At 55.0% G+C, this 24,097-nt stretch overlaps 1 protein-coding gene across 3 annotated transcripts in view; it reads right to left on the reverse strand.

The window, feature by feature from the left end:
- The window catches only part of ABR (ABR activator of RhoGEF and GTPase), a 185,973-nt gene that overhangs the window by 119,988 nt on the left and 41,888 nt on the right, over positions 1-24,097 (reverse strand). Inside the window, exon 1 of one of the 3 annotated variants that reach the window (XM_059669226.1) lies at positions 21,550-21,723. The exons of the other annotated variants lie outside the window; for them this stretch is intronic. Within the exon in view, the coding sequence (XP_059525209.1) occupies positions 21,550-21,610 (61 nt within the window). The 5' untranslated portion in view covers positions 21,611-21,723. Of the gene's footprint in view, positions 1-21,549; positions 21,724-24,097 lie in introns of those variants that run through there. 3 annotated transcript variants of the gene reach the window in all.

Raw genomic sequence — 24,097 nt, forward strand, 5'->3', positions numbered from 1 at the left:
CTGCAGTGGCTGCCACTTCTAGAAGACTCATCTCCAAGGCCTTAGACCTGGAGAAGCGGGAGACGGCACCATGGACCCCTCTATCACGTGGCCTCTTCCCCACCTTCTGAGCCAGCACCCCACCAGCTGAGCACCCCCACTCCCTCACCCACAGGCAGCCCAGCTCTTTAGCATTCCACAGGTGCGGCGTTGCTGTTCTCTGCACAGGTGCGTCTCTTGCTGTAGCTGCAGGAAAGCGCCCATCAATCTGGAACTCCCCCTGCAAGCTAAAGCGAGAATGTCCCCAGGCTCCCACCAGGCCCCCTCCTCCCAGCTCTCTATCCCACCCCCACAGGGTCTCTGGCTGCCCTGGGGCGTCTTAGCCACTGGCTGGAGTCAATGTGAGACGACAGTTCTATACGGAGGACATACTGACCAGGACTCTTAATGCATCTAAGTCCCGCAACCTCATGGAACAAGCACTCAGAAGGGAGGGAGGTCAAGTCCCCCAGTCCCACCCCCTGAGAGAGAGAGAGAGAGAGAGAGAGAGAGAGAGAGAGAGAGAGAGAGAGAGAGAGAGAGAGAGAGAGAGAAAGAAAACAGGGAAGGAAGCTATGCCAGGAGAGAGCTTGGCAACAGTAGCCTCGCTAGCCTCGGGCGCCTACCCATGGGTGCGGAGCTCTCCCTCCCAAGGCCGCTGTCCTGGTGAAGATGCCTCCAGTGCTTCCCTCCTGCAGGCCCCTGTCCCTCTCCACCCCAACAGCCACCTCCCGCCTAAGCTCCCTCCTCCCTGGCCCACACCAAGGGCGTCCACCCAATCAGGAGCGGGGCACCAGCACAAACAGGCCCTGCTCTGGGACCTTGCACCCTGCGTGCCCTGGGAGATGTGCAGGCTTGCGGGTGGAGGGAGGGAAGGGATGCCTCTGGGGCAGCCTCCCCCGTGTGCCCTCTGGGGCCGTCACACTGGGCCCTCCCAGTGGTCACCCTGACAGATTCGGGAAGTGATTCTCTCCAGGGGCTGCTCGGAGAAGGCATGCAGCTGTGGGATGTCCTGGCAACGCGTCCTGCGGGAGCCTCTGGGGCTGCAGAGTGTAAGCTGTGAGAGCCGCAGGTGGCTTTCCAGATCTATAGGTCAATGGGGAGATCTGAGAGTCCAGATATAAGCACATCTCTATGGTCAACTGGTTTTTGGCCAGAGTGTCAAGACCATTCAATTGTTTTTTTCAACAAGTGGAGCCGGGACAACTGGACAGCCACCTACCAAAGAATGAAGCTGGCCCCTTACCTCACACAATAGACAAAGATTAACTCGACATGGATCGGAAGCTTAAACGTAAGAGCTAAATATAAACCTTTTGAAGAAAGCATCGAGGTAAAGCTCCTGGTATTGGATTTGGGCTAAGGATTCTTAGAGGTGACACCAAAAGCACGAAGAACAAGAGAAAACAGATATTACACTGGACATCATGAAAATTGGAAACTTCAGTACTTCAAACTGAAGACAACCCACAGACTAGGAAAAAATATTTGCAAATCACGCATCTAATCAGGGACTTGTAGCTAGACTACATACAGAAAACTTACAACTCCGCAATAAAAAGACACATAGCCCAGCTAAAAACAAGCGAAGGATCTGAACAGACATTTCTTCACGGAAGGTAAAGGTGGCTCCCCTTCACTTAATTGACAGGTAACTGATGTGCACCCACTACGTGCCGGGCACTGCGCTAGGCAATAGAGACACAACTGGGAGGCAGAAGAGACTCAGCCTGTGCCCTCATGAGGCCTGCACCAGGTGGACAGATATCACACATTTACTATGTTCCCGGTACATGTAGTGACTTACTTAATCCTCCCAGTAAGGTAGGTGCTCTGAGAGCCCCATTGTATAGATGAGGAAACTGAGGCACAGAGAAGTCATATGTCTTCCTCATGGTCACGCAGCTGCTGAGTGGCCAAGCTTGGCACCCAAGCAAACTGGTCCCAGACACTCCCCTCGCCCCTGCTACCTGACGGTATCAGTAACGCCACAGTGCACGTCTAATATCCCCAGGGGTCTGGTCTCTCAGGCCATCGCCGTGAGATGCAACAACCACAAGGGCAAGGCCACAGCTACAACACGCCCAGCAGGAGCAGGGCAACGCCAACAGTCACAACAGATGGAAGGATGAGAACCAGACGGCACAGGGGTCTTGTGCCAAGGAGCGTGCGGGCAGACAACAGGCCTGGTGAGAGCAGCAGGGCCATGCCCTGGGCCTGCCTGCTGGGCACAGAACCACGGGGCCGCCGAGCCGGGCACGTACCAGGGTGCACCCGGCCACTGCAGGCCGAGCTGTCGGTGCTCACGCAGCCAGTTTGGCAGATCGCCTTTTGGAATGAAGTGAAAAGGCGCATCTCACCTAGGAAGGGCGGGTACTGTTTTATGAAGCTTGTTTCAGAGCTATACGGTGTGTATGCTGTGTTGCAGGATAAATTTATTTTCCTACTGTGGGTTTTGTCCGAAAATGTAGGAGTACCATTATTCCTGCTAAAGAAGCTGTAGCTCAGGCCTATAATGAAGTCCCATGCAGTGCTGACAATGAATAATCTAGAGCCGGAGGCAAAAACAACGGTGAATCTCAAAAACATAATTCCAAGCAGAAAAAGACTTATGATTCTATTCACATAGATCACGGGCAAAACGACACGGCTTTATTATTTAGGAATGCATACCTAGGTAAGAAGACTCTATAGAAAATGAGGGAATAATACAAGATTCTGGACGGGGGTTACCCCTGTCTGCAGTGGCGGGGTTGGGGCAGTGAGGATGAGTGTGATGGGTTGACTTGTGCCCCTCCCCCGCCCCCAAAAAATATATGTTGGGAGTCTTATCTCCCAGGACCTCAGAATGTGACTGATTCGGATATATGGTCTTTACAGAGGTAATCAAGTTAAAATGAGGTCATTGGGGTGAGCCCTAATCCAATGACTGATTTCTTTATACAAAGGGGAACTCTGGACACAGAGACACAGGGGGGAAATGCCACGTGAGGATGAAGGCAGAGACCGAGGAGATGTACCTACAACGCAAGGAACGCCAAGGACTGCCAGCCAACTACCAGAAGCTAGGAGAGGGGCCCGGAACAGATCCTCCCTCAGGGCTGCAGAAGGGACCAAGCCCGCTGACACCTGGACCTGACCTCTGGTCCGCAGAACTGTGAGAAACACATCCTAGCTGTGCAAGCCCCCAGTCTGGGGTGGCTCTGGACTAGCAAACTCCTACAGCGAGGCACATGGCAGAGTCTCAGGACGGGCGGTGGTCTCTTTAAGCTTCATTGAGGGCAAATGGATGTTTGTTTTGTAAGTCTGTATTAAACCGAACCCAGACATTTTATGTACTTTTCTGTATATATTATGTAGTCACATCTAAAATAGAAATAAAAGCCATGGGGGGTGTGGTCCATCAATTACAGTTTACAGTTGAGGGCACCAAGGACCTGCCCAAGGTCACACACCGGGGAGAAGCTGAGCTAGAAGAGCCCCGGTCTCCGGGTCCCCTGTCGGTGCAGGCCACTGTCCTAGCCGTGGCCCAGAAAAGGGCGAATTCAGTACAGGGAACCTGGAGCTCACAGTCCTGGGAACCAGGAGGGAACCTTCACTCTCTTGTGCCTCTGGTGAGTCCAGCAGAACTAACTGATCCGTGCCTGTAACAGCAAGCACTCGACAAAAGTCAGCAACGGCTGCGGCTGTTACTGTTAGGGGGTATTTCCTTTTCCCTGGGCCTGTGTCCGTGAAGCTGGGGGAGGCCCAGGGCCCCATGCCTCAGAGCGAGGGGCCACTGCAGGGCCTGGACTCAGTTGCGGGATAAAGGATGCTGCCCTGAACTGCAGGCCTGTGAGTGAGGCTGCCACCGGGAGGGGGTGCTCTCCGGAGAGAGTAAGTCCCTCAGGGCTGAGAGGAGAGGGGCCCACAGCAGGCCTTGCCTGGAGACAGGGAGGGAGGCCCCAGTGGAGAACACACACAGGTGAGGAACAGAGCCCGGGGCAGTTGTCCACAGCGCCTTTGGCCACGTGTATTGCTAAGGGGCAGAAAGTGACATTTCATGGGCACCTCTGTGGAGCCAGCACTCTCCACACATCACATAACGGGGTTTATCCAAATGTCAGCTCTGCAGCTGCTTGATCCATGTAAGTTGTATCCCGAATTCACAGATGAGGAGACCGAGGCTCCAAGATGTCACAGCCTCATAGAATTAATATCTACATCCAGGTCTCTCTAAGAAAAACCTTTAATGCAGCCTAACACTCACTCATTCATTCATTCATTCATTCATTCATTCATCCGTTCATTCATTCACTCAGCAACCTTCAGTTACAGGGAAATCTCCTGAGGTGGGACACATCCGTGGAGACACTGTCACTTGATGGAGTTGTTGTTCTTTACCCGTTTGGCCTTCAGGGAGTGTTGCTGACAAGGGCCTTGGGCAAGAGAAGGGGGCAGGGGCAGCCAGGCCCACTGCCTTCCAGAGAACCATGTGCAACTGTACCCCATCCCTTCTGGTACACAAAGACAGGGGCCCTCACATCTTGCCTCCTCCTCAGCACCCACCCTGGCTCCTCAGAAAGCCACACTCACCTAGAAGTCAAGCCTCTATACCTGAGTCAACGACACCTGCTAGGCCCCCCACACCCGCCCCACCACGGGGCTGGCTGATAGTAAGAGCAGCATCCCTTCTCCTCGGAACCCCAAACCAGCCGAGGAGTGCAGCTCTGCTGTGAGAGGCTCATTCAGTGACTCACCCGAGGCCACACAAATGTTAAGCCAGGGCTCTGGGAATCAAAGCCAGGCTTTTGCAATTTCTCCTCCCCTTACCCATACATCCTTTGGAGATTAGAGACTCCCCAGCAGAAGTAAGACTGCGTGAGAGCTTCTCTGTCACAATTATCCCTTACTCTGGTATAAAACGGTGTAATGGCCCTAAGCGGTTTGGCTCCGTGGATAGAGCGTCGGCCTGAGGTCTGAAGGATCCCAAGTTCTATTCTGGTCAAGGGCACATACCTTGGGTGCAGGCTCAATCCCTGGCCCTGGTTGGGGTGCGTGAGGGAGGCAACCAATGGATGTGTCTCTCTCACATCGATGTTTCTCTCTCTCCCTTCCACTCTCTCTAAAAATCAATGCAAAAATATCCTCGGGTGAGGATTAACGAAAAACCAACAGTATGATGAACACACACTGTCACCATTCATTCTGTTAGCAGATTTTTACAACAACCCCAGGACATGCACGCAACAGGTGTTCATAACCCTCACTTGGCCAATAGGAAAGTTAGTGAGAATGATTTTAGCTGGACACGGGCTAGTTTCCTGGAATGTGCCCCTCCAGGCCCATTCTCCCTGCTTCTCCACCTTGCTTTTTGCCCCAGCAGAGATGAGAGGAAGAAAGGGGTGTGAGGCTGGGATAACCCCTCACCACTCCTCCCCTGTTCCCAGTGGGCCATCCAGACTGTGTGCTTCCATAAGGCTGCAGCTCCCGCCAGGAAGCTTCTCACACCGCCTCTGTGTCTCCTTGTGGGAACCAGACCCACCCCTCACCTGACCACATTTTGGTCATAGTCCCCTTTTAAGTTCTCCCAAACTCCCCACCTGAGTGTGCCACCTGTTTCCTATGGATTCTGAAGGAGAAGGAAGACATCTTGTCCTGGCACAATTGGGTGTGAATTAATATCCCTGCAGGGGGCCTAGCATTAGGATTTGCAGACATGAACCTCACACAAGCCTGGACCCCGGCCTGTTAGGGAGACTCACTGTATACAGTCTCTGAACGAAGACTGGGGGATGCATTGGGGTTTCCTGCACCTGGTGACAGGCTGGCACACGACCAGGGTCTCCACGACATTGGGGGGTGGTAGGCAGGAAGATAAAACCCCTGTTTTGAGCTCATGCCTGGCTGAACCCATTCAATTCAAGGAACTGGGGAATGGGGGAGCCCAGGAAGTCACACCTCCTTCGGAGAGCTCGCTGTGCATTATCACCGACTTTGTGAAACCATCCCTGTGCGTTTCCATGTCCTTGACCTTAAAGAAACTTTACATCTTTAACTGTGGCAGTTGGTAGGCAAGATGCAGCATGGTGTCCTATTTAAGAGCAACAACACAGGGACCAGAGTGCTTGGGTTGATAGACTAGCTCATCACCTACTGGCTGTGTCCTTGAGCAAGTTACTTACCTAATTCATCTCTGTTCCCACCTGTAAGTGTGAGGTAAGTGTCTTCTTCATAAGACTATTGTCAAGAATAAGGGAATGAATGTACAGAAAGTGCTTAGAACAATGTAGGATACATAGCAAGTGCTAGGTAAGTGACAGCTACTATGACTGGCTTTTTCTTCCATTAATCATGTCATCATTTTTGTGGGTGTCAATCCTCTAAACACAATCTCAATATTTCTGTGACAAGTCCACAGAAACGTCTCATCAGCTTGGCTTCTTAGGGGTTAGGGGTAGCAAGGAAGAGAGAAGGAAGTCATGACATGAACAAGGGCATGTAGATGGGTATCCTTGCTAAGTGCTACATACCATTTAATCTGGTGATAGGGACACCAGAGACAATGCAAGAGATCCAGTAAAATTGCAACTTCGGATGAGTAACAAGTGTTTAGTACAAGTATGTCCCAAAATTTGCATGGGGTGTACTTATACTAAAAAAATAAAAAATTAAAAAAAAATCTTTTTTGTTGATTATCTGAAAATCAAATTTAACTGGGCATCCTATATTTTTATTGGCTAAAAAGTTTGGCAACCCTACCGGTGGGGTTGAAGAGGTTGACTCCATCGTATGGGTAGGGAAGATGAAGCTCAAAGCAGTTAAGTATATAGGGTATGGCAAAAGCAGGCTTACAGTTGTGAGTATGGGAAACAGGGTTTATCCTTGTATTATTGTTCTTTGTTGTATCATTTTGCATCTGAACAACGGTAAACCCACTTTGCCACACCCTGTATTGCCCCAGGTAATGTCCCAACAAGTAATTACTCAAAGGCTGAGCTCCCTGTTCCCTCCAGCTGCTCTCTCCTCAGAGGAGAGAATTCCAGGCCTAGAGCGAGACAAACTGAGCCCTCAATGACCTGCCTGCAGTCAGGGCATGCCCCTCCGCCCCCGGAGGGGAGCCTGCATGCAGGAAGAGACTTTTTTTCCCAGAGAGGGAGAGCTACTGCTCCTCCAAATCAGTGCACCAGGGAGGCTGCATGCAGGAGAGGGAGGGCGGGCAGCCAGGGACCAGGACCGCCCACTGAGGGCTGTGGTCAGCCAGGGCGGCACCCACCACCCTTCCGGGACCTGGGGCTGGAACCTGGAGGCAGAACGCCCAGGAGAAAACTCAGGAAGCCCCAAAGGAAACCCCTCCGGAAGTCCTGATGTAGTTCCAGGGCCAAGAGAGAACACTTTAAAGCGAAAGCAGCTCTAAGAGTACTGACCAGGGGCCAGGCTGGCCTCCCAGAGGCCAGGGCATGACCACAGGGCCCGGGCAGCCCCAGCCAGGTCACCAGGCCGCCTCTCAGGAGCTCAAGCAGATGGCCTCGGGCCCCCCTGGCTCCAGAGCGCCCCCCCCCACACACACCTTCCCTCCAAAGGCCCCCACCTCTGCTCTCTGGGACGCCAAGGGGGAGTTTCACTTCAGTCATTCTCAGCTCTATTTTTACTCAAAGGTGGCAAGCAGTCACGAATGCTCAAAGCAGGACAAACGAGTCACCTGATTCCAGAAACCTCTGGAGGGCTTCACTACAGGCCTAGGAGTCCAGGCCCAGAGCCCACTCCCCAGCCTGGGACTCCTCAAGGAGGTGACATCCAGGCTCGTCTTCCCCTGGCCAAGGGAGGCCAAGGGGTGCTCCTCCAGACCAGGACAGCGTGTGCAGAAAGCATAGCTATGGTGGGCATGGTGGGCCTTGTGAGCTGTGAGGAACACAATGTGGCTGGAGGGTCGGGAGGACCTGGAGGTGAGGCTGGAGGTGAGGCTGGAGGCGGGCTGGAGCCAGTGTCTGAATCGGTCCCCCTACTATGTCAAGGGGTTAGACTTTATCCTACAGCAGGGGCGGGGAACCTCTTTTCTGCCAGGGGCCAGTTGGACATTTATAACATCACCCGAGGGCCATCCAAAATGATCAACTTAAAAATCAGGGTGCTACATTTGGTCAAACATTTAATTCACTGACCCCGAATGCCTTGGCAGGGCCAGACCAAAGGCTTTCTCGGGCCTTATACGGCCTGTGGGCCGGACGCTCCCCACCCCTGTCCTATAGGAAGTGGCCGCATCAGATCTCCCGGGAGGGCTTGCAGGAGTCTAGGTCCTTCCTACCAGCCTGGGCATCGCCTGGGGGCTTGTCAGATGCCAAACTGGAGGCCCTGCCCCAACCTGCTGGACCAGAATCTGCATTTTTTACAAGATGCTCTGGTCTAGGTGAGGCCCTGAGTTATGTCTGGGGCAGAGAGAGGGTCCCCGTTTTGACCTCTCCAATGTCCTTTCCTGATTGCCCTTCCACCCTGCTCATGCCCAGCTCTACCTGCTCCTCGCACCCTCCCCGCTCCTCTCAGGCGGCCCCTGTGCTAGAACAATGGACCTCAGACCCCCAGAACATTGCCTTTTTTCATACCTCTCAACCAATCACAAAGCATTTCCAAGCTGCCACACGCTCGGGCACTGCTGGGTGTTGTAGGAAAGGGAGAGGTACACGTGGTTAAGAGTCAGTCCCCGAATGGGGCTGGGCACACAGAGGAGCTGTTCAAAAATACAGATGCCTGGGCCCCACCCCAGGTTCTCATCAGAAGGCCCTGGAGTTTGGGCTCCTCTGGTGAAGGGCACAGGCTGGGCATCCACACGGAGCTGGTTTGGAGCCCAGCGAGGCCTTTGTAGGCCCTGTGCCCTTAGAAAAGCCGGTTAAGCACTCTAGAATCTTTTTTTTTTTTAAGTTTCCTAATCCCTAACACTGGATAAAAAGAGTTGGGACCTCCCTGAGAGGCTGAAGACTAAATGGGACATTCTTTGTAAAGTGCTTAAGGACAGGGCCTGGCACCCTATGAAGGCAGCCTTTGTTCTTCCTCTTCAGGCCTCTAAGGAGTTTAGAGTTTGGCAGATTAGAAACTACGGACACAAAACACTGTATAGGTAAACATGACCCAACAACTGATAGGCAAGTGCTTAATGATGTGGCCCAGGGTAAGCAGGGTCCCGGGTTCTGAGTGGGAGATCTCACTGAAGTGAGTGCTACGTACAATCAGGCATGGGGGGCTTCCTGGAGGTGGTGGTAGCTGAGCCACGGCTTGAAGCTGGGGCTGAGTTCAACAGAGCACAGAGGTTAGTAGTGGGATGGTGAGGGGCCTCACTGACCTGTGTGTGTGTGCGTGTGTGCGTGTGTGTGTGTGTGTCCGCATGCGCGTGAGGGTGGGGGTTAGTTTTGATAGAATGTGATGGGAAAGAAAATGCCCCACTGGAGGTTTTGGACAAAGCAGAGGGGAATGGAAGTGGGTACAGTGTAGCCACAGCCAGCTGGAAAGGAGGCCATGCCTCGGGTCAGGGAAGGGGCTGGAGGCTGCTCAGGTGTCACTGCAAAGGCCTGGCTGTGGTAGCAGCTGACCAGCCCCCATAGGGTCCCTCAAGCCAGAAACAGCTCTTTTGCCATCAAATTTGTGTCCCGTTCTTCCTTTCCAGGAAGCTGGAGACAGAACCGGCTCCTGCTTTTGGTCTCTAAGGGTTTTACACCCTAGGATGGCACACAGTGCGCACTGACTGACCCATCCAGGTGGGCACCATCCAGGTCCAAGGGGGGAACGTTTGGTCAGGAGCTGCCAAAACATGTGCCCACCCTGGTGATGGGGAAATGGTGCTTGTACACGGCTGGGTGGCGCAGCAGCTGGTCTCTCATTAACCCTCTCAATGATGCACTAGAAAACAGACAGCCAAGGCTTTCTGCCCCATTAACACCGAGGCTGCCCTTCAGGGGGCGGGGAGGCCCTGGGTTTTGTCTAGACAGAGATACTCATAAAGGCCAGATGCCTGAGCTTCTGCCCTCAGGAGGGGGGTGGGCCGAGATGCGGTGTGTCCCCTGCAAGCAGGTGCCCCCCACGGCAGAACTCCCCAGCACAGGCCGATCACAACAACGGCTGCTCCCTTTTCTCATCCTTAAAATGAGGGTAACATCCGTTCACAGGTTTGCTGTGGCGATTAAATGAGATCATGAATGTGTGAACACCAGTCTGGTACCCATCAGGTGTCCAACGGCTTCGTTGTTTTTCTTTTTATTGGGAAATGGGCTCAGAAGGGAGATGGGTCCTGGGTTGCCTTTATCTGGTCAGAACCCAGTGTGACAGAAGGGACTGGCTGGGGTTGGGATCTGCAGAGAGTCCCCTGGGAGTGGGAATAAAGGGCCCCAGGTCCCCACACCGCCACCAGCAGCAGGCCCTCGGGCCTCATCGCAGACCTACTGAATGAGAGTCTGCATCTTAACAAGGGCTGCAGGCGATTCAAACGCACAGTAGAGTTGGAGATGCTGCTCTCATCTATTTGGTCCCCGAGAAAACCGTCCTCTCCCACCACGGGAAATGGGGGGCCCGTGACTCTGGGCAGACAGGGACCCCGAAGCAGAAGAGCCCTGTGATCAGCACCCGCTTGCTTGCCCTGTCACACGGAAGCACATTCAATCGCCTGTTGAGGAAATGATTCCCTTCTTGATTCCTTTCCTTTTTTCTCTGTCATTGAAGAAGACAGACTCTGGTACCACTGTCCTTAACATCCCTCTACCCTGTTTACTTCCCTTTAAACAAGGACACCCGACGCTCAGACCTAGATCCTGCCAGAGCAAACGTGTAGAACCAGAATTAATGACAATCTTTCATTTTCAGCGCAGTTATTTGTAAGGTAACTTTTGATTTACTGCACGTGGGTCAGATGTCCATTAGTGTCCTTTCTAAGTAGGTTATGTTTTAAATAATGAATCCCATTGAAGAAGAAAAGCCATCAAGTCGACAACAACAGAAGTGTGTGAATCTGGGGAAATCACAGCAGGGGCATAGAAAGAAGTGCGGCTTAGGGAATGATCATTCCTTACCGTTCCTAAGAGGCCCTGGAGACCATCTCGTCTACTGTTTTCCATATTGCAAGTCATGGCACCACTGCAGTAGCTCACAACCGGCGCTTTTGGGGTTTGTTTTTAATGGAGTAGAATAGAATAGAATGTCATTATAAGTGCATTGCAAATGTGCCAGAGAGGGGTGAATACTGTCCGATGAAACGTCTGTTTCCGTTTGCGTGTGCGCTGGCTCGCCACGGAAAATGTGTGCGGTCCGCCCTCCCTGCCCCTGGGTTCCACATTCACAGGTTCAACCAACCACGGATCAAAAATAGTCTTGAAGAATGTTACGGCATTGCCCTAGCCAGTTTGGCTCAGTGGACAGAGCATCGTCAGAGGCCGACTCAAGCATCCCGGGTTCGATTCTGATCAAGGGCACGCACCTCAGTTGCAGGCTCGATCCCCAGCCTTGGTCAAGACACAGGAGGGGGGCAACCAATTGATGTGTCGCTCTCAAATCTTTTTTCTCTCTCTCTCTGTTTCTCTCTCTGACTCTCCCCCTCCCTTCCATTCTCTCTAAAATTCAATGGAAAAATACCCTTGGGTGAGGATTAACAACAACAACAAAAACATGTTACGTTGTTGCTGACGTGTACTGTGTATTAGGCCTTCCACGGTTGCCTCTATACTCAACATGTACAGAGGTTTTGTTCTTTTCATTAATCCCTGAACTATTTACATAGTATTTACATTGCATCAGGTGTTATAAGGAATACAGACAGGATTTAAAGTATACAGGAGGATGGATATGCCCAGGTTACGTGCAAACACGACACCATTGTGGACATCACGTACACCTGAGCATCCTCCGGTTCTGGCATCCCAGGAGGCCCTGCAGCCTGTGCCGCGTGGGTACCGGGGGATAACTGTTCTATTTGAACTGCAGTCTAAAGAGCGAGCAATTCACTCATCCGGCCCCCGCCCCCTTTGGTAGTAGGTGTCTCCACCTCTGCTAACTTAATCCCAATGGGGAGGAGCCGACTCCTTTCGCCGGCCGCCAAGAGCAGATGTTCCCTCGTGCTACATGCTGGAGGCCCCCACCACAGCTCCCTGACTCTTCTCTCCGGACACAGAATGGACAGCAGGAGCTACTGCCACGTTATTAAACGGGCACCTCCCAGCTCGGCTCAGGTGAGGAAGGGCCTGGGCAGCTCGCACGGAGGCACTGGGTCAACCTGCACAGAAAGAACGGCGAAGCACCAGAGTGAGCACGTGTCCTTTCTGGAGGCACCAGATGCCCATCGCCAGGATCTGCTGGCCTGAGCCTCTCCACTGTCTCAGGGTGGGGAAGCTCTAGCTCATCAGCCTTCCCTGGGCCACGTCTCTTCCCTTGAAAGGCCGTGAGGGGGAGAGGGAAGGAGGCTGGGGCAGAAAGCTCTGGGTGGGGGAGGGGGCAAGGGCGCCACAAGGTGGCACCTGGAGGATGAACCTTGTCCAGGTTGAGGCTGAGGCTCTGGTCCAGCTGCACCCGGGAAGCACAGGGAGGAGGGAGGGCAGGAGCAAGGCAGAGCGGCAGGAAGAAGGGGTCAGGAGAAACGAAGGCACTGGGGGCAACTGAAACACCACATCTGTCCCCCTACAAACAGATGAGTGAGTGAGGGGGGCGGCGGATCATGGGTCCCTATAACCAACCACGCGGGGGCTCCTAAAAGTGCCCTCCGGCTCAGTGAAGAAAGGAAGCTGCAGGGGAAGTTTTGAGCAGCAAAGGGAAAGGAAGAGAATGGAGTTGTGGAGCACCCCCTCCCTCTACCCCACTTTTACCTTCCTGCTTGGTGTCAGCTCAGGGCAGGCTTTCATCCTATCATACCCCAAACCCTCACCACACACAAACGCTTTGTGAAACAAGCCTTCAGTCTTGTTCCGGCCTTTCTGGCTCCGGCCAAACAGGGGTCTGCTGAGGTGTCAGCCGCCCCCATCGCCCCATCCGCCCAGGCATCCCCTGGAGGGCTGACCTCAGCGGGGGACTCTCTGGGCTTGGAAAAGGGGGACTTAGCAGGTGTGGGGAGTGGGGCAGGGGGGTCTGCTCCGAGCCACCCCATCATTAACATGCTGCCCGTGGGTGAGTTCAAGTGCAGAAGCTGGCTCCGCGGTCCAGCTGGCCCTGGCCTCCGCAAAGGCCCTTGGTGTGCAGTGGCCTGATTTAAGGCCCAGGGCTCCCTTTATTGTCCTTTGGAAACTGTGGAGGTGAATTTAAAAAGGCCTGAGAGCCGGGGCCCTGGCAAGCCCTCTCTTCCTCCAGTGCCCACTCCCTCGCTCCTGGCCCTGCTCTGCTCTGGGAACTGCGCACTAGCTGTACCCCATCCCCAAGTCTATTTTCTCTCTCCTTCCTTTTTTTTAAACATTTGGTGCTTCTTGAGAGTAATCCCAGGGAGGAGGTTACACTGGGCTATGGACTCCAAGTGTCCGTGGGGAGATCTCCTCGGGATCATCCCGTAGGAAGGGACGGCCCAGTTGGTGAGAGCCCCTCAAGGCCATGCGGGGAAAGCCAAGACCGTCTCCAGTTGTCATTCTAGCTGGAGAGACGGACAGATCCATCACCCTCTGTGAAATACCAGCTGCCAAGGGGCCTTCACTGGCTCCTCTGTGAAAGGCCAGGGACTGTGGGAGAAAGAGCAGCGTAGAGTCAGGCCAAATGGTGTTCAATTCCTGGCTTGTACTCTAGCTCTAGGGCCCTGGATTAACTTAACTTCCCTGAGCCCCAGTGTCCTCCCTGTAAAATAGAGGTAATAATTCCTGCCTCATAAGATGCGGGCTGTTAAAGACCGGTGACAACCCATGGGAAGCGCCTAGCCCCGTGGTCGGCAAACTGCGGCTCGCGAGCCACATCGGCTCTTTGGCCCCTTGAGTGTGGCTCTTCCTAAGCCTTAGGAGGACCCTAATTAGGTTCATAACAATGTACCTACCTATATAGTTTAAGTTGAAAAAATTTGGCTCTCAAAAGAAATTTCAATCGTTGTACTGTTGGTATTTGGCTCTGTTGACTAATGAGTTTGCCGACCACTGGCCTAGACCACTGTTGGAAACTGAATGGGTACACACACACACACACACACACACACACACACACACACGCAAGGTGGGGCAAAAGTAGGTTTACAGTTGTGACTACGCAAAACACAGTTTATTCTTGTACTATGATGCATTAATTATTGTATTATTTTCCATACAAACTGTAAACCTACTTCTGCCCCACCCTGCATATATGTCTGAGATCTTATCCAGCTCAAACTGGGAGCCGTTCTACAACAACCTAACCTCTCAGAGCCTCGGTTTCCTCAGCTGTAAAACCGGGGGGCAATCGCAGGTACCTTGTTGGGCTCGGACAATGTAGGAAGAGTACCCCGCACAGTATCAGGCTCCTCGTAGGGCTAACTAGATGTTATGTTTTCTTCCATCCTTCCTAGATCAAATGGAAAAATCTAATTTCTGTGAACCCAGCAGGACTAATTTCTTTCTTTTTTTTAATCTTCACCTGAGGATAGGTTTTCATAGATTAATTTGAAGACAGAGAAAGGGAACATCAACATAAGAGAAATATTGACGGGGGTGGGGAGGGGGAATTGAACCCACATCCTAGGTATGTGCCCTGACCAGGAATTGAACCACAATGTTTTGGGGTACAGGACGATGCTCCAACCAACTGAGCTACCCAGCCAGGGCTAATGAGCTTTCTTTTCATTGGCCCAGTGGTTGTGAGAGACCCAAGGATGAGGTCTCCATGTCCTTTTACAGAACCAGACACATTTCCCAAAGAGATCCCCATTGCACAACTCCAGAGGCACCAACCCATAGAACACAGTCAGAAAGCATGTAGGTTTTTTGTTTGTTTGTTTTTTTCTAAAACTGCACCTTCAAGGAAGAAACTAATTCAAAAAGATGGCCCACAGGCTGCGTAGGCCACGGGTAACATGCCGCTGAACAGGGTGACCACAAGTGAGGAAATCCATTGCTGCAGAGGGGAGCAGCCGTCCCCCAGCGTCCCCCAGCGAGGGAATTAACTGGGCTTAATTACACAACATCTTCGGGCTCTCTGTAATCTGGATCCATTAAACCCTGTTGCTGGCCAGGAGGCAATGCCCAGGAGGAAGGGGTTAGCCCAACACACTAATAGGATCAGCCCTTCAATCCCATGAAGGTAATTATGGCCACATCCTTCCCCACCTACCGTGAGTAAACCCACAGATCCCTAGTCGGCCTGGGGCTTTCCTAGGCAGCACCAGCTCCACAGACACCCCAGGAAGCCAATGGCTACGCCTCCCAGAGTGACAGGGACTCTGAGCTCCATCCGCACTGACCTCCCAGCCTTCCAACCCCCTTCTGCAGACCTTGCTCACCTTGGGCCAATGCCGGACAGCATCTGCTATGTCTACTTGTGGTCTAGAGGGGCATGAATGCATCAGAGACGAGGGTAGAGAAGGGGGAATGGCACCTGACCAATTATGTCACCACGCCCCCCCCCCCAATCCGGCCCTATCCCCTGAAGACCACACTGACTCTGTCCGTTCTTATATGGCCAGGCAGCCCATATTCACTTCCATTCTGGTGCATGATGGGAAAGGAAGGGCAGAGAAGAGAACAGGAATAAAGCCCAGGGGCAGCAAACTGAGGGAGGCCTAAATAAGGTCAGAATCCGGGGTCAGAGAAGCTGCTGTCCCGGCCACAGTTGGCCATGGCATCACTTGGCTCCGCTTCAAAGGGCTCTTTGCCAACGCCTTGGGCAGGGGTAGGAATGAGCACCCATCCCCAACCCCCACACAGGGATGCACCCTATAGTCTGCCTGTTGCCCTGATTTCTTTCTTCTTCCCCATTTACAGGGTCCGGACAGCTCTCTCCAAGCTTCAGGGACACACAGAGCACTCCCACTGCCACGGGGGCACCCATGGCTCCAACTCTCTTGCCCACTGAAATGCAAGCTCGGGTAGACCAAAGCCACAAGTCAACACCAGCCTCTCCCATCCTGCCCTGCAAACAAGTAAGCCTGCTGGGGACAGGTAAGCCTGCTGGCCTCCCCTACTGGCATCAGTGGAAAGTGCCGAGACGCTACAGGTAGGACGTGATGGGTACTCCAAGCCCCATGGGTAGCCTCAGCTTACCTACCACACCAGGGGCCAGACAGAGGCGAATGGTGTGGAGATGATGTAGAGTTGTTCTAAAGCCACCTAGTTCCTGGTTTGCCCCCAAAGAACCTAAGCTGAGCCAAACAGCTACAGCACCAACATTGGCAGTGTGGCCTTCCAATCACACAGTCACAGTCCATAGCAACGCGTGGGACTCCCTTGGGGGCCTCCGACTCCACTATAAGCTACGACAAGGACCAAATCCACACAGCTGGAAACTTGTGAATGGGCCAGCTAATGGGTTTCTGGGATTTCTAGTAGAGTAAGAAGTTAAAGAAGCCAAAAACCCAGAAGTTTCCTTCCCCCATAATATTACTGGGGGCATATTATGTATGAGGCACTGGGCTAGGCACCATCTAAGGACCTGGTCCAACTCTCTGTGGCTACCAGTCCCCTTCCCCTCTTCCCACGCCCTTCCAAACTCCCCTGCAAGCCTTTTACGAGGGGGGACCATGGTGAGCTGGACAGCTGAGCAGGTCAATACACCCTTTATCTTCAAAGCACTTTATATAAACATTCACCAAGCAATCCACACAGCACCCAGGAGAGCTGTCATAGCCTCCCTTTACGGAAGTATGCACAAGGAGTGGGCACCAGGGCCGTCCAGCAAACAGACCAGACCTCAGAGAGCATCCCACGTCGTCCATCCTACCCACAAGAGTGAGAATGGGTTTTCCTCGCGATTCCCGCACCGTCTACTCACCTACCAGCATTTTCCAGCTGGTTCTCCAAGAATGGCTCTGTCATTTCTTCCTCTTTCCAAACAACAATAACATCAGCAACCACAACAACAGCACATGGTGTTTCTCTGAGTAGATGACTTCATTCCTCTGCCCCAGCCCGACCTCCAGACACTCTGAGACTCCAGCAGGCATGACAAGGATGGCCTGCTGTTAGGACTGGCACTGTTCCGAGGATAAGAAGACAGCCACCTGCAGGTGTTTACCCGCACATCAGGGGAGGTCTAATCGAACCCACACAGTCTGCCAGGCCAGCGGCTAATATAGGAATCAGATGGGAAACTGAGGCAGGCTCATGATCATCTGGAGATGGGCTGTGTACCTCAGTGCTTGCCTGGCCCAGGGACAGGGCACTGAGCCTATAAGGGGCAAGCAAACATCACGACAGACTGAAATACCCCTGGGGCACGTTGCTTGGGATAAAAGAAGGGAGCTCCAAAAGGTAGGTTCTGACAACAACAGATGGCCGGGTTCTGCCTTCTGGGAGGTCCAAGTAACTGCAAGCTTTGTTTGGCTCAACAGAGTAGGAATGTTTAAGGCCAGAGCTGAAAGGCTGGGGACAAAAAAAGAGGCTGAAATGGCAAAGGAAAAGACTAGATGAGCCCTCAGCTCTTTAAATAAGTCCTGAACATATGGCTAACGACTTTCCATTTGAAGAGGTGCCACATGGTTGGCCTACCTGGGGCACATACATCTCAATCCAGATCTGTGTGGAGGGCGGTCTCCACTGAGAGGGACAGAGGAAGTTTCAGCGTCCCAGCCCCACCCCTCATTTTGAGGTAATCCCACAGAATTTAATGTAATCCAACCTAATCCCAAGACACAGAAGAAAACCAAGAGGAAGTGATGTGTTTAGTGGAAAAGGTGATGAGAGCCCGACCGGTATAGCTCAGGGGTTGAGTGTCAAACCTGTGAACCAGGAGGTCACAGTTTGATTCCGGGTCGGGGCCCAGGCCCAGGTTGCGGACTCCATTCTGGGGAAAGAGGGAGGGGGAGTGCAGGAGGGGGCCAGATCGATGATTCTCTCTCATCATTGATGTTTCTAGCTCTCTCTCTCCCTCCCCCTTCCTCTCTGGAATCAATTTTTTTTTTTTTTTTTTTAAAGAAAGGGTGATGAGAAAAAGAAAGAAGATAAAATGAAGCTCACAGCCCTATAGAAAGAATCACACCAGATTCAGGGAAAGAATCTAGGCAAGGCACTGGGCCGGGGGGCGGGGGGGAGGGGGGGTGAAGCTGACATTATTACATTAACGTAGGAAAATAAGTGGCACAGAGACAGGAAGTGGGATGACTGGAGCCCCCATCTGCCACTCCGTCTTATCAGGGGCAACGACCCTGCTGCCATCAGTCCTGGGTCGCTCTGGCAGCTGAGTGCCAACCAGCTCCCTGAGTCAGACAAACCACTCTCACGGCAGGCAGCCCTTCAAGGCTTCCCACAGGGGCAGAGGGGTCTGCTCTCACCCCTTGTCCACTGACTATCCACATGCAATGGAAGGGGACACACTCCCCCTGGGACAGAAGCTGAAGCCAAAATGAGCTGACAACTAACTCCAAAGGCAAGAAGTCTGCAAAGGGAAGGGGCTGGTTGGCCGTCGGGCACCTTGGAATACAGAATCCCTGGCCTCCGTGAGATCAGAGCCTCAACCAGCCCTGCCTTGGCGCCAGAACCAGGCCCCAATTCCTGCAAGAGACACAGGGGACAGGCTGGGGCCGGAGTTATTGAGGCCACTGACCCTGCTGGGCCATTTCAGGGAGAACTCTGTGACAGAGGACCAAAGAGACAGACGTCCCCCATTCCAGGACACTTCGCGGCCCTGAATAAGCTCAGACATACTCGGGTGAAATTCGAGTCTTCCTAGCGTATGATCTGAATTCCAGCTTTGTCCTTTGTCAGTTATGTGACCTTAGGTAATGATTTGAGCTTACTGAGCTTCTCTCTCGGTAAAATGGGGGTGAGGTGCTCGTCCGGTATGGCTCAGTGGTTAAGTGTTGACCTATGAACCAGGAGGTCATGGTTTGATTTCCGGTCAGGACATATGCCTGGGTTGCAGGCTCAATCCCCGGTGTGGGGCGTGCAGGAGGCAGCTGATCAATGAGTCTCTCATCACTGATGCTTCTATCTCTTTCTCCCTCTCCCTTCTTCTCTGAATTCAACTACATATATATATATATATATATATATATATATATATATATATATATATGTAAAATTTTATTTTATTTTTTAAATAGCGGTAAGACTACCCATCTCGCCGGAGTTGTGAGGTTTGGAGAGAATGGATGGAAAGTGCGTAGCCGAGAGCCTGGCATGTAGCAGGTCCGCAGGAGATGATATTATCATGTGCTCTGGAGAAAGCTTTCTCACCGGGTAACTCGCATCTCTACAAAGGGACACTGGCCACCCTGTGCCCTCGGTACAGCCCCTTTACCAATCCTGGTGGATTTGGCTTTTGTGGCGACTTGCCACCCCAGGACTGTGAACCTTGTAAGCAAACAACTTCCCGAGAGGCAGAGCAACTTCCTCTGGGAGCCACAGGCCCCTGCTGCCAGGCAAGTGACAGCCCGGGTATTTGTTTTAACGTAGGCTCTTGTCAGGAGGAAACTTCATGGCTAACAGCCCAAACATGACTGCACAGCACCTCCCCAGGAAGCCTCGTTCTACAGCTCTCAAATAAGCGGTTCTGAGGAGGAACTCCTCGCACTTCTGCCAAGGCAGTGCCCCCTCCCAGCCCTCCAGCCAGCTGCTCCAGGAGCCCAGGGGCCAGGGCAGAAGCAGCAGCAAAACAGACAGCTCAGATGCCAGCCTGATCAGAGTCAGGGCTGGTACACAGGCACCACCCCCTCTCACTCCCACCCCCCAACCCCCCCCCAAAGAGGCCCCTTGGTCTAATTCCCTTTCCTAGGCCGGTCTTCCTCAGGTCAGGAATTTTCAAGGCAGCCTCAGGCAATTTTGCTTCTCTGCTGCGGTGGGGGTGGGGCGGGGAAGGGGGCAACGGGAAGGCTTGGAAATGATCGGGTCTGGGTTTCTTCTCCAGGGCAGTAGAGAGAAAGCCCGAGCCAGGTTTCCAGAGGATTCTATGCTTTGGGGAACAGGGAAACCAAAGAGCCAGACACAGTCAGAAATGTAAGCATCATGTGAATATGAGGCGTTGTTATGACTGTCATTGGGGCGAGCGCAGCGAAGAGGAGGTCACTAATCCGTGGCGGGTCAGGAGCTGATCTGCGGCAGACTCTGAGCAGATGTGCGCCCCCGTTCACGTGGACACACGTGCACACACACGCCACACAGCCACGGGCCCTGACCTTCACCCAAAGGTGCTGGCCGTGCAGGGGAAGGAGCAGATGGAGTGGCTGGGCTTGGCCCCTTTGATGTTGAAAAAACCAAAGCAGAATGAACGAACAATCACCAGGAGAGCTCCTGGGGGGGGGGGGGGGTGGAGGGGGAGGAGGAGGCATGACAATGACGGTGACCCAAGGGGCTACAGAGGTCAGAGGCTAGAAACTTCCAGGGCAAGACCTTGGGGTTCAAGGCATTCTCCTTGTCTATTGCCCCCCCGCCCCCCGCCCTGCAATATGACTGATACCAAGGAATTCGAGCCAAGCTGCCTCTTAAAAATGCCCTTGACCCATGGCATCCAGCGTTGAGCCAGAACCTGGCCCCACCTGCCTCCCCCAGCCCCTGCCTCCTGCCTCAGGGCTCTGGGCTAGGAGAGTAGCCAGAGAGAGTGGGAGGGTCCCTCTGAAGTGGTGGGGAGAGCGCACTCCATCTCCTGTCGCCTTCGGGGGCAGCAGGACTCTCCCCACATCCCTGTGCGCGCTGGGGAAGGTGTCTCCACGCAGGGGTGGGAAGGTGTGCAGGGCTTTAGCCGCCTAAGCAAGGCGGAGTGGGAGGTGGGGGCGGGGCGCTCGGCCCCCAAATGTACGAGTGACCAGGTACACATCCCAGCGGCGGCGCTGGAGCCATCACAAGATCGCGGCAGATTTGGGGGCAAGGGGGTGGAGGAAATGGAAGGTTTGCTTTTTCTTTTTTGGGGGTGGGGGGTGGGGGGAGATGTGTGGGGGGTGATGAGGCTGGCAGGAAAGAATGCGGAGCCGGGGTTTACAGCTCCTTCTCCAAACGGCCCCCACGCATATCTGCACACACGTTCTCCCTTCCCGCCCACCCCCACCCCAAACACACACCCGTCTCAGGCTGTCCCCGAGGGGGCCACCTCTAGCCACAAGGACTTTGCCAAAATGGCCTTTCTGCTCCAGCATGGACAGAAGGAGCAGCCGGGGCGGGGGGAGCGGAGGCAGCACCCCACAACGAGGACTGGGGAGTGGTCGGTTACACAACAGGTGGGAGCGGGTGACACAGCTCTCCCGGCTCCGTCGGCCCGCCGCCCGCCTCCCACCCGCCTGAAGTCCACTCCCGGGACCCCCTCTGCGGCCGATCGTGGGGATCCCAAGCCGCTTCCCCGCCTCCCGCCCCGCCGGACACTCGGCCGGCCGGGCCCGCAGCCCCCAGCCCGCGCCGGGCTCCCCACGCCAGCCCGGCACCTCGGGCCCGGGGCGCGTCGGGGCGCCTCGCGGGCGCGGGACCATCCCCGCCCGCCGCCCGCCGCCCGCCCGCGCGCACGTACTGCTGTAGAGGGTGTCGATCCAGGAGAGGCGCGGCAGGCCCGGGTGGCTCAGCGGCTCCATGCCCGCGGCTCCGCGCGGCGGCGGCGGCGGCAGCTCGGTCAGATCGGAAACCCGACCCTCATCGCACAACAAAGGAGGGAGGGCGCGGGCGGCGGGCCGGCGGGGCGCCGGGAGGGGCGGCCAGTCCTGGAGGCCGAAGTTGCCGAGAGCCGGGTGGAGGCGGAGGGGGGCGCAGGGAAACAGGTAGCAGGGAGGAGCGAGCCGGAGCCGCCGGGCGGGCGGGGGCGGACGGGCGAGCGCCCCCGGGAGCCCTTGGGCCACTGCGGCCGCGGCGAGCCCGCTGCGGATCCCGGAGCCTCGTCCCCGCAGCCCGCGCGCCAACTAGCAACTTGCCGGGGGCTGCGCGGCGCCCAGGGGCGGGGGCCGGAGGCCGCGACCAATCTGCGCGCGGCTCCCGCGCCCCCTCCCCCGCCGCAGCGCGCCTCGGCCCCGGCGGCGCTGTGGGGAGCAGCCCCCGTCCCCCCCAACGCCGGGACGGGCAGGCTGCAGCCCGCGCCGGCGGAGCGGTCCCGCGGGGGGGTCTCCGGGCTGCGGCGCAGGCCCAGGCGCCTTCTCCTCTCCGCGCTCGGCTCAGCCGATTCTAGCCACCCGCAGACGAGGTGTCACGGGGAGACCTATGCGCCCGCAGGGGTGACATCACCTGCCACCCCGGGATCTCTAAGCGCCGTTTCTGGGGCCGGTGCGGCTGCCAGGCCCCTCCCCGAGGCAGGCCTGGAGGCGGCGCCGGCCGGGTTAATGTCCGGCCTGCCTGCGGGCAGCCTTGGCCGCCCTGGGACTCCTTCCTTCCAAACCTGAGCAGCGCCTCATCCATTTAAACACCCTGGACCTGAAGGCTGGGCGGTTCCGGGCCTGCACTCCAGGGGGCGGCAGCTGGAGGACAAACTAGGGTACAGGAGAGGCCGGGGCCTCTGCTGGGTCCCCTCCAGGACCCTCCTCTGGGGGGTTCTAGTACATAAAACTCTAGGGGAGTCTGGGACCAAGATGCCTCCGACAACAGAACCTGCAGAAACAAAATCCCTCCTAAGACCCCACGAAAGCAGTTAAGAGGGGGTGGGGGTGGGGGGCGGGGGGCTTTATGCCCGTCCCCTGAGTGCTGGTTCTATGGGACCCAAGGCAACTTGGGTTCTGCAGGCCTCCTTGGGCCAAAGGACTCAGGAGAAGGGACTGGAGGGGCAGGGGCAGCCTTGGGTGGTCCAGAGCATCAGGGGCCGAAGCTCCTGGACCCATGGGAGGGAGGCAGTGGCACCCTGTGCTGGGCCACTTATGCTGTTTGTACCTCAGATAGTGAGGGGTCTGATGATGGAGGCGCCCTTCCCCCCCCCCCCCCCCCCAGCAAAGCTGGGACCCAGCTCTACAGACAGGCCTTGGACTCTGTCGGGGGCAGTGTTGTCAGCATCCACGCGCATGGGGGGAGTGGGTCCTCGTTCCAAACAACTGCAAGCCTATTGCTTTTTCTTTTTTTGTTTTGTTAAGCCTCGCCAGAGAAAATTTTCCCATTGATTTTCAGAGAGAGTGGAAGGGAGGAGGAGGAAGGGAGAGAAACATCTATGTGAGAGACACACGGATTGGTTGCCTCCTGCATGTGCCCCCACCAGGGCTGGGGATCAAGCCTGCAACGGAGGTACGTGCCCTTGGCAGTCCGAGGGCTGACTACCCACTGAGCCACACTGGCCAGGGCCCTGCTTTTTCTTAAGGGGTGAAGCAGACCCTCACCAGGATGCCGGAAGGAAGCCCGCACCAGCCCCTGCAGCTGCTGGGGTAGCGCCCTCCAGAGCTGCCCCAGGGAAGATGGTGGCCACAGGCTCACAGCAGATCTGCAAAGCCCTGGTAGATGCAGTGGAAGATGCTCTGGGCTGTGGAAAGCCTCCACAGGTAGCTGCACGGGAACTGTGAAGTAACACGGCCCCTCCCTGCTCAGCTGTCACCCTCCACCATTCCTGCATGGCACACAAGACTGGTTGGACCAAGCAGGCACCTGGAGCTTGGCAGAAAGGGGGCGGGGGGGGGGGGAGCGTACATCTCCAATGAGATGCTCCAGAAATAGAGCCAGGATGGGAGAGGGAGCGAATGGGCTGTAAGAGGAAGGAGAGGGAGGAGGGTGATGGGAGCAGCAGGGAGGGCCCAGGACCTCTCTTCTTCCCACAGGGAACTCTCTGAAGGCACAGAACCCAGAAGGAAGATGGAAGCAGGAGCACTGCCCCCTTCTCCACCCCCACCCGCACCAGGGCAGCCTCGCCCTCTCTGCACCTCTGCACATGCTGCAAGGGTTTTCCTACGGCCACATCCGGGCACTGACTGTGAGCAGGCCATGGATGGATGTTTCTGCGTGAGTCACATACATTTGCATACATTTTACATTTTTATCTACAAAGGCTGGAGCAAGCTATTTTCAGCATTTTTGAAGCTAAAATGTTACAGTTGCTCTCCTTATCGATGCCATAGTTTGCTTTTCCCCCCTCATTCTGCCCAATTCTGTCTTGGACCTCC

This window comes from Myotis daubentonii, chromosome 16 (assembly GCF_963259705.1).
Source record: "Myotis daubentonii chromosome 16, mMyoDau2.1, whole genome shotgun sequence".
NCBI lineage: Eukaryota > Metazoa > Chordata > Mammalia > Chiroptera > Vespertilionidae > Myotis > Myotis daubentonii.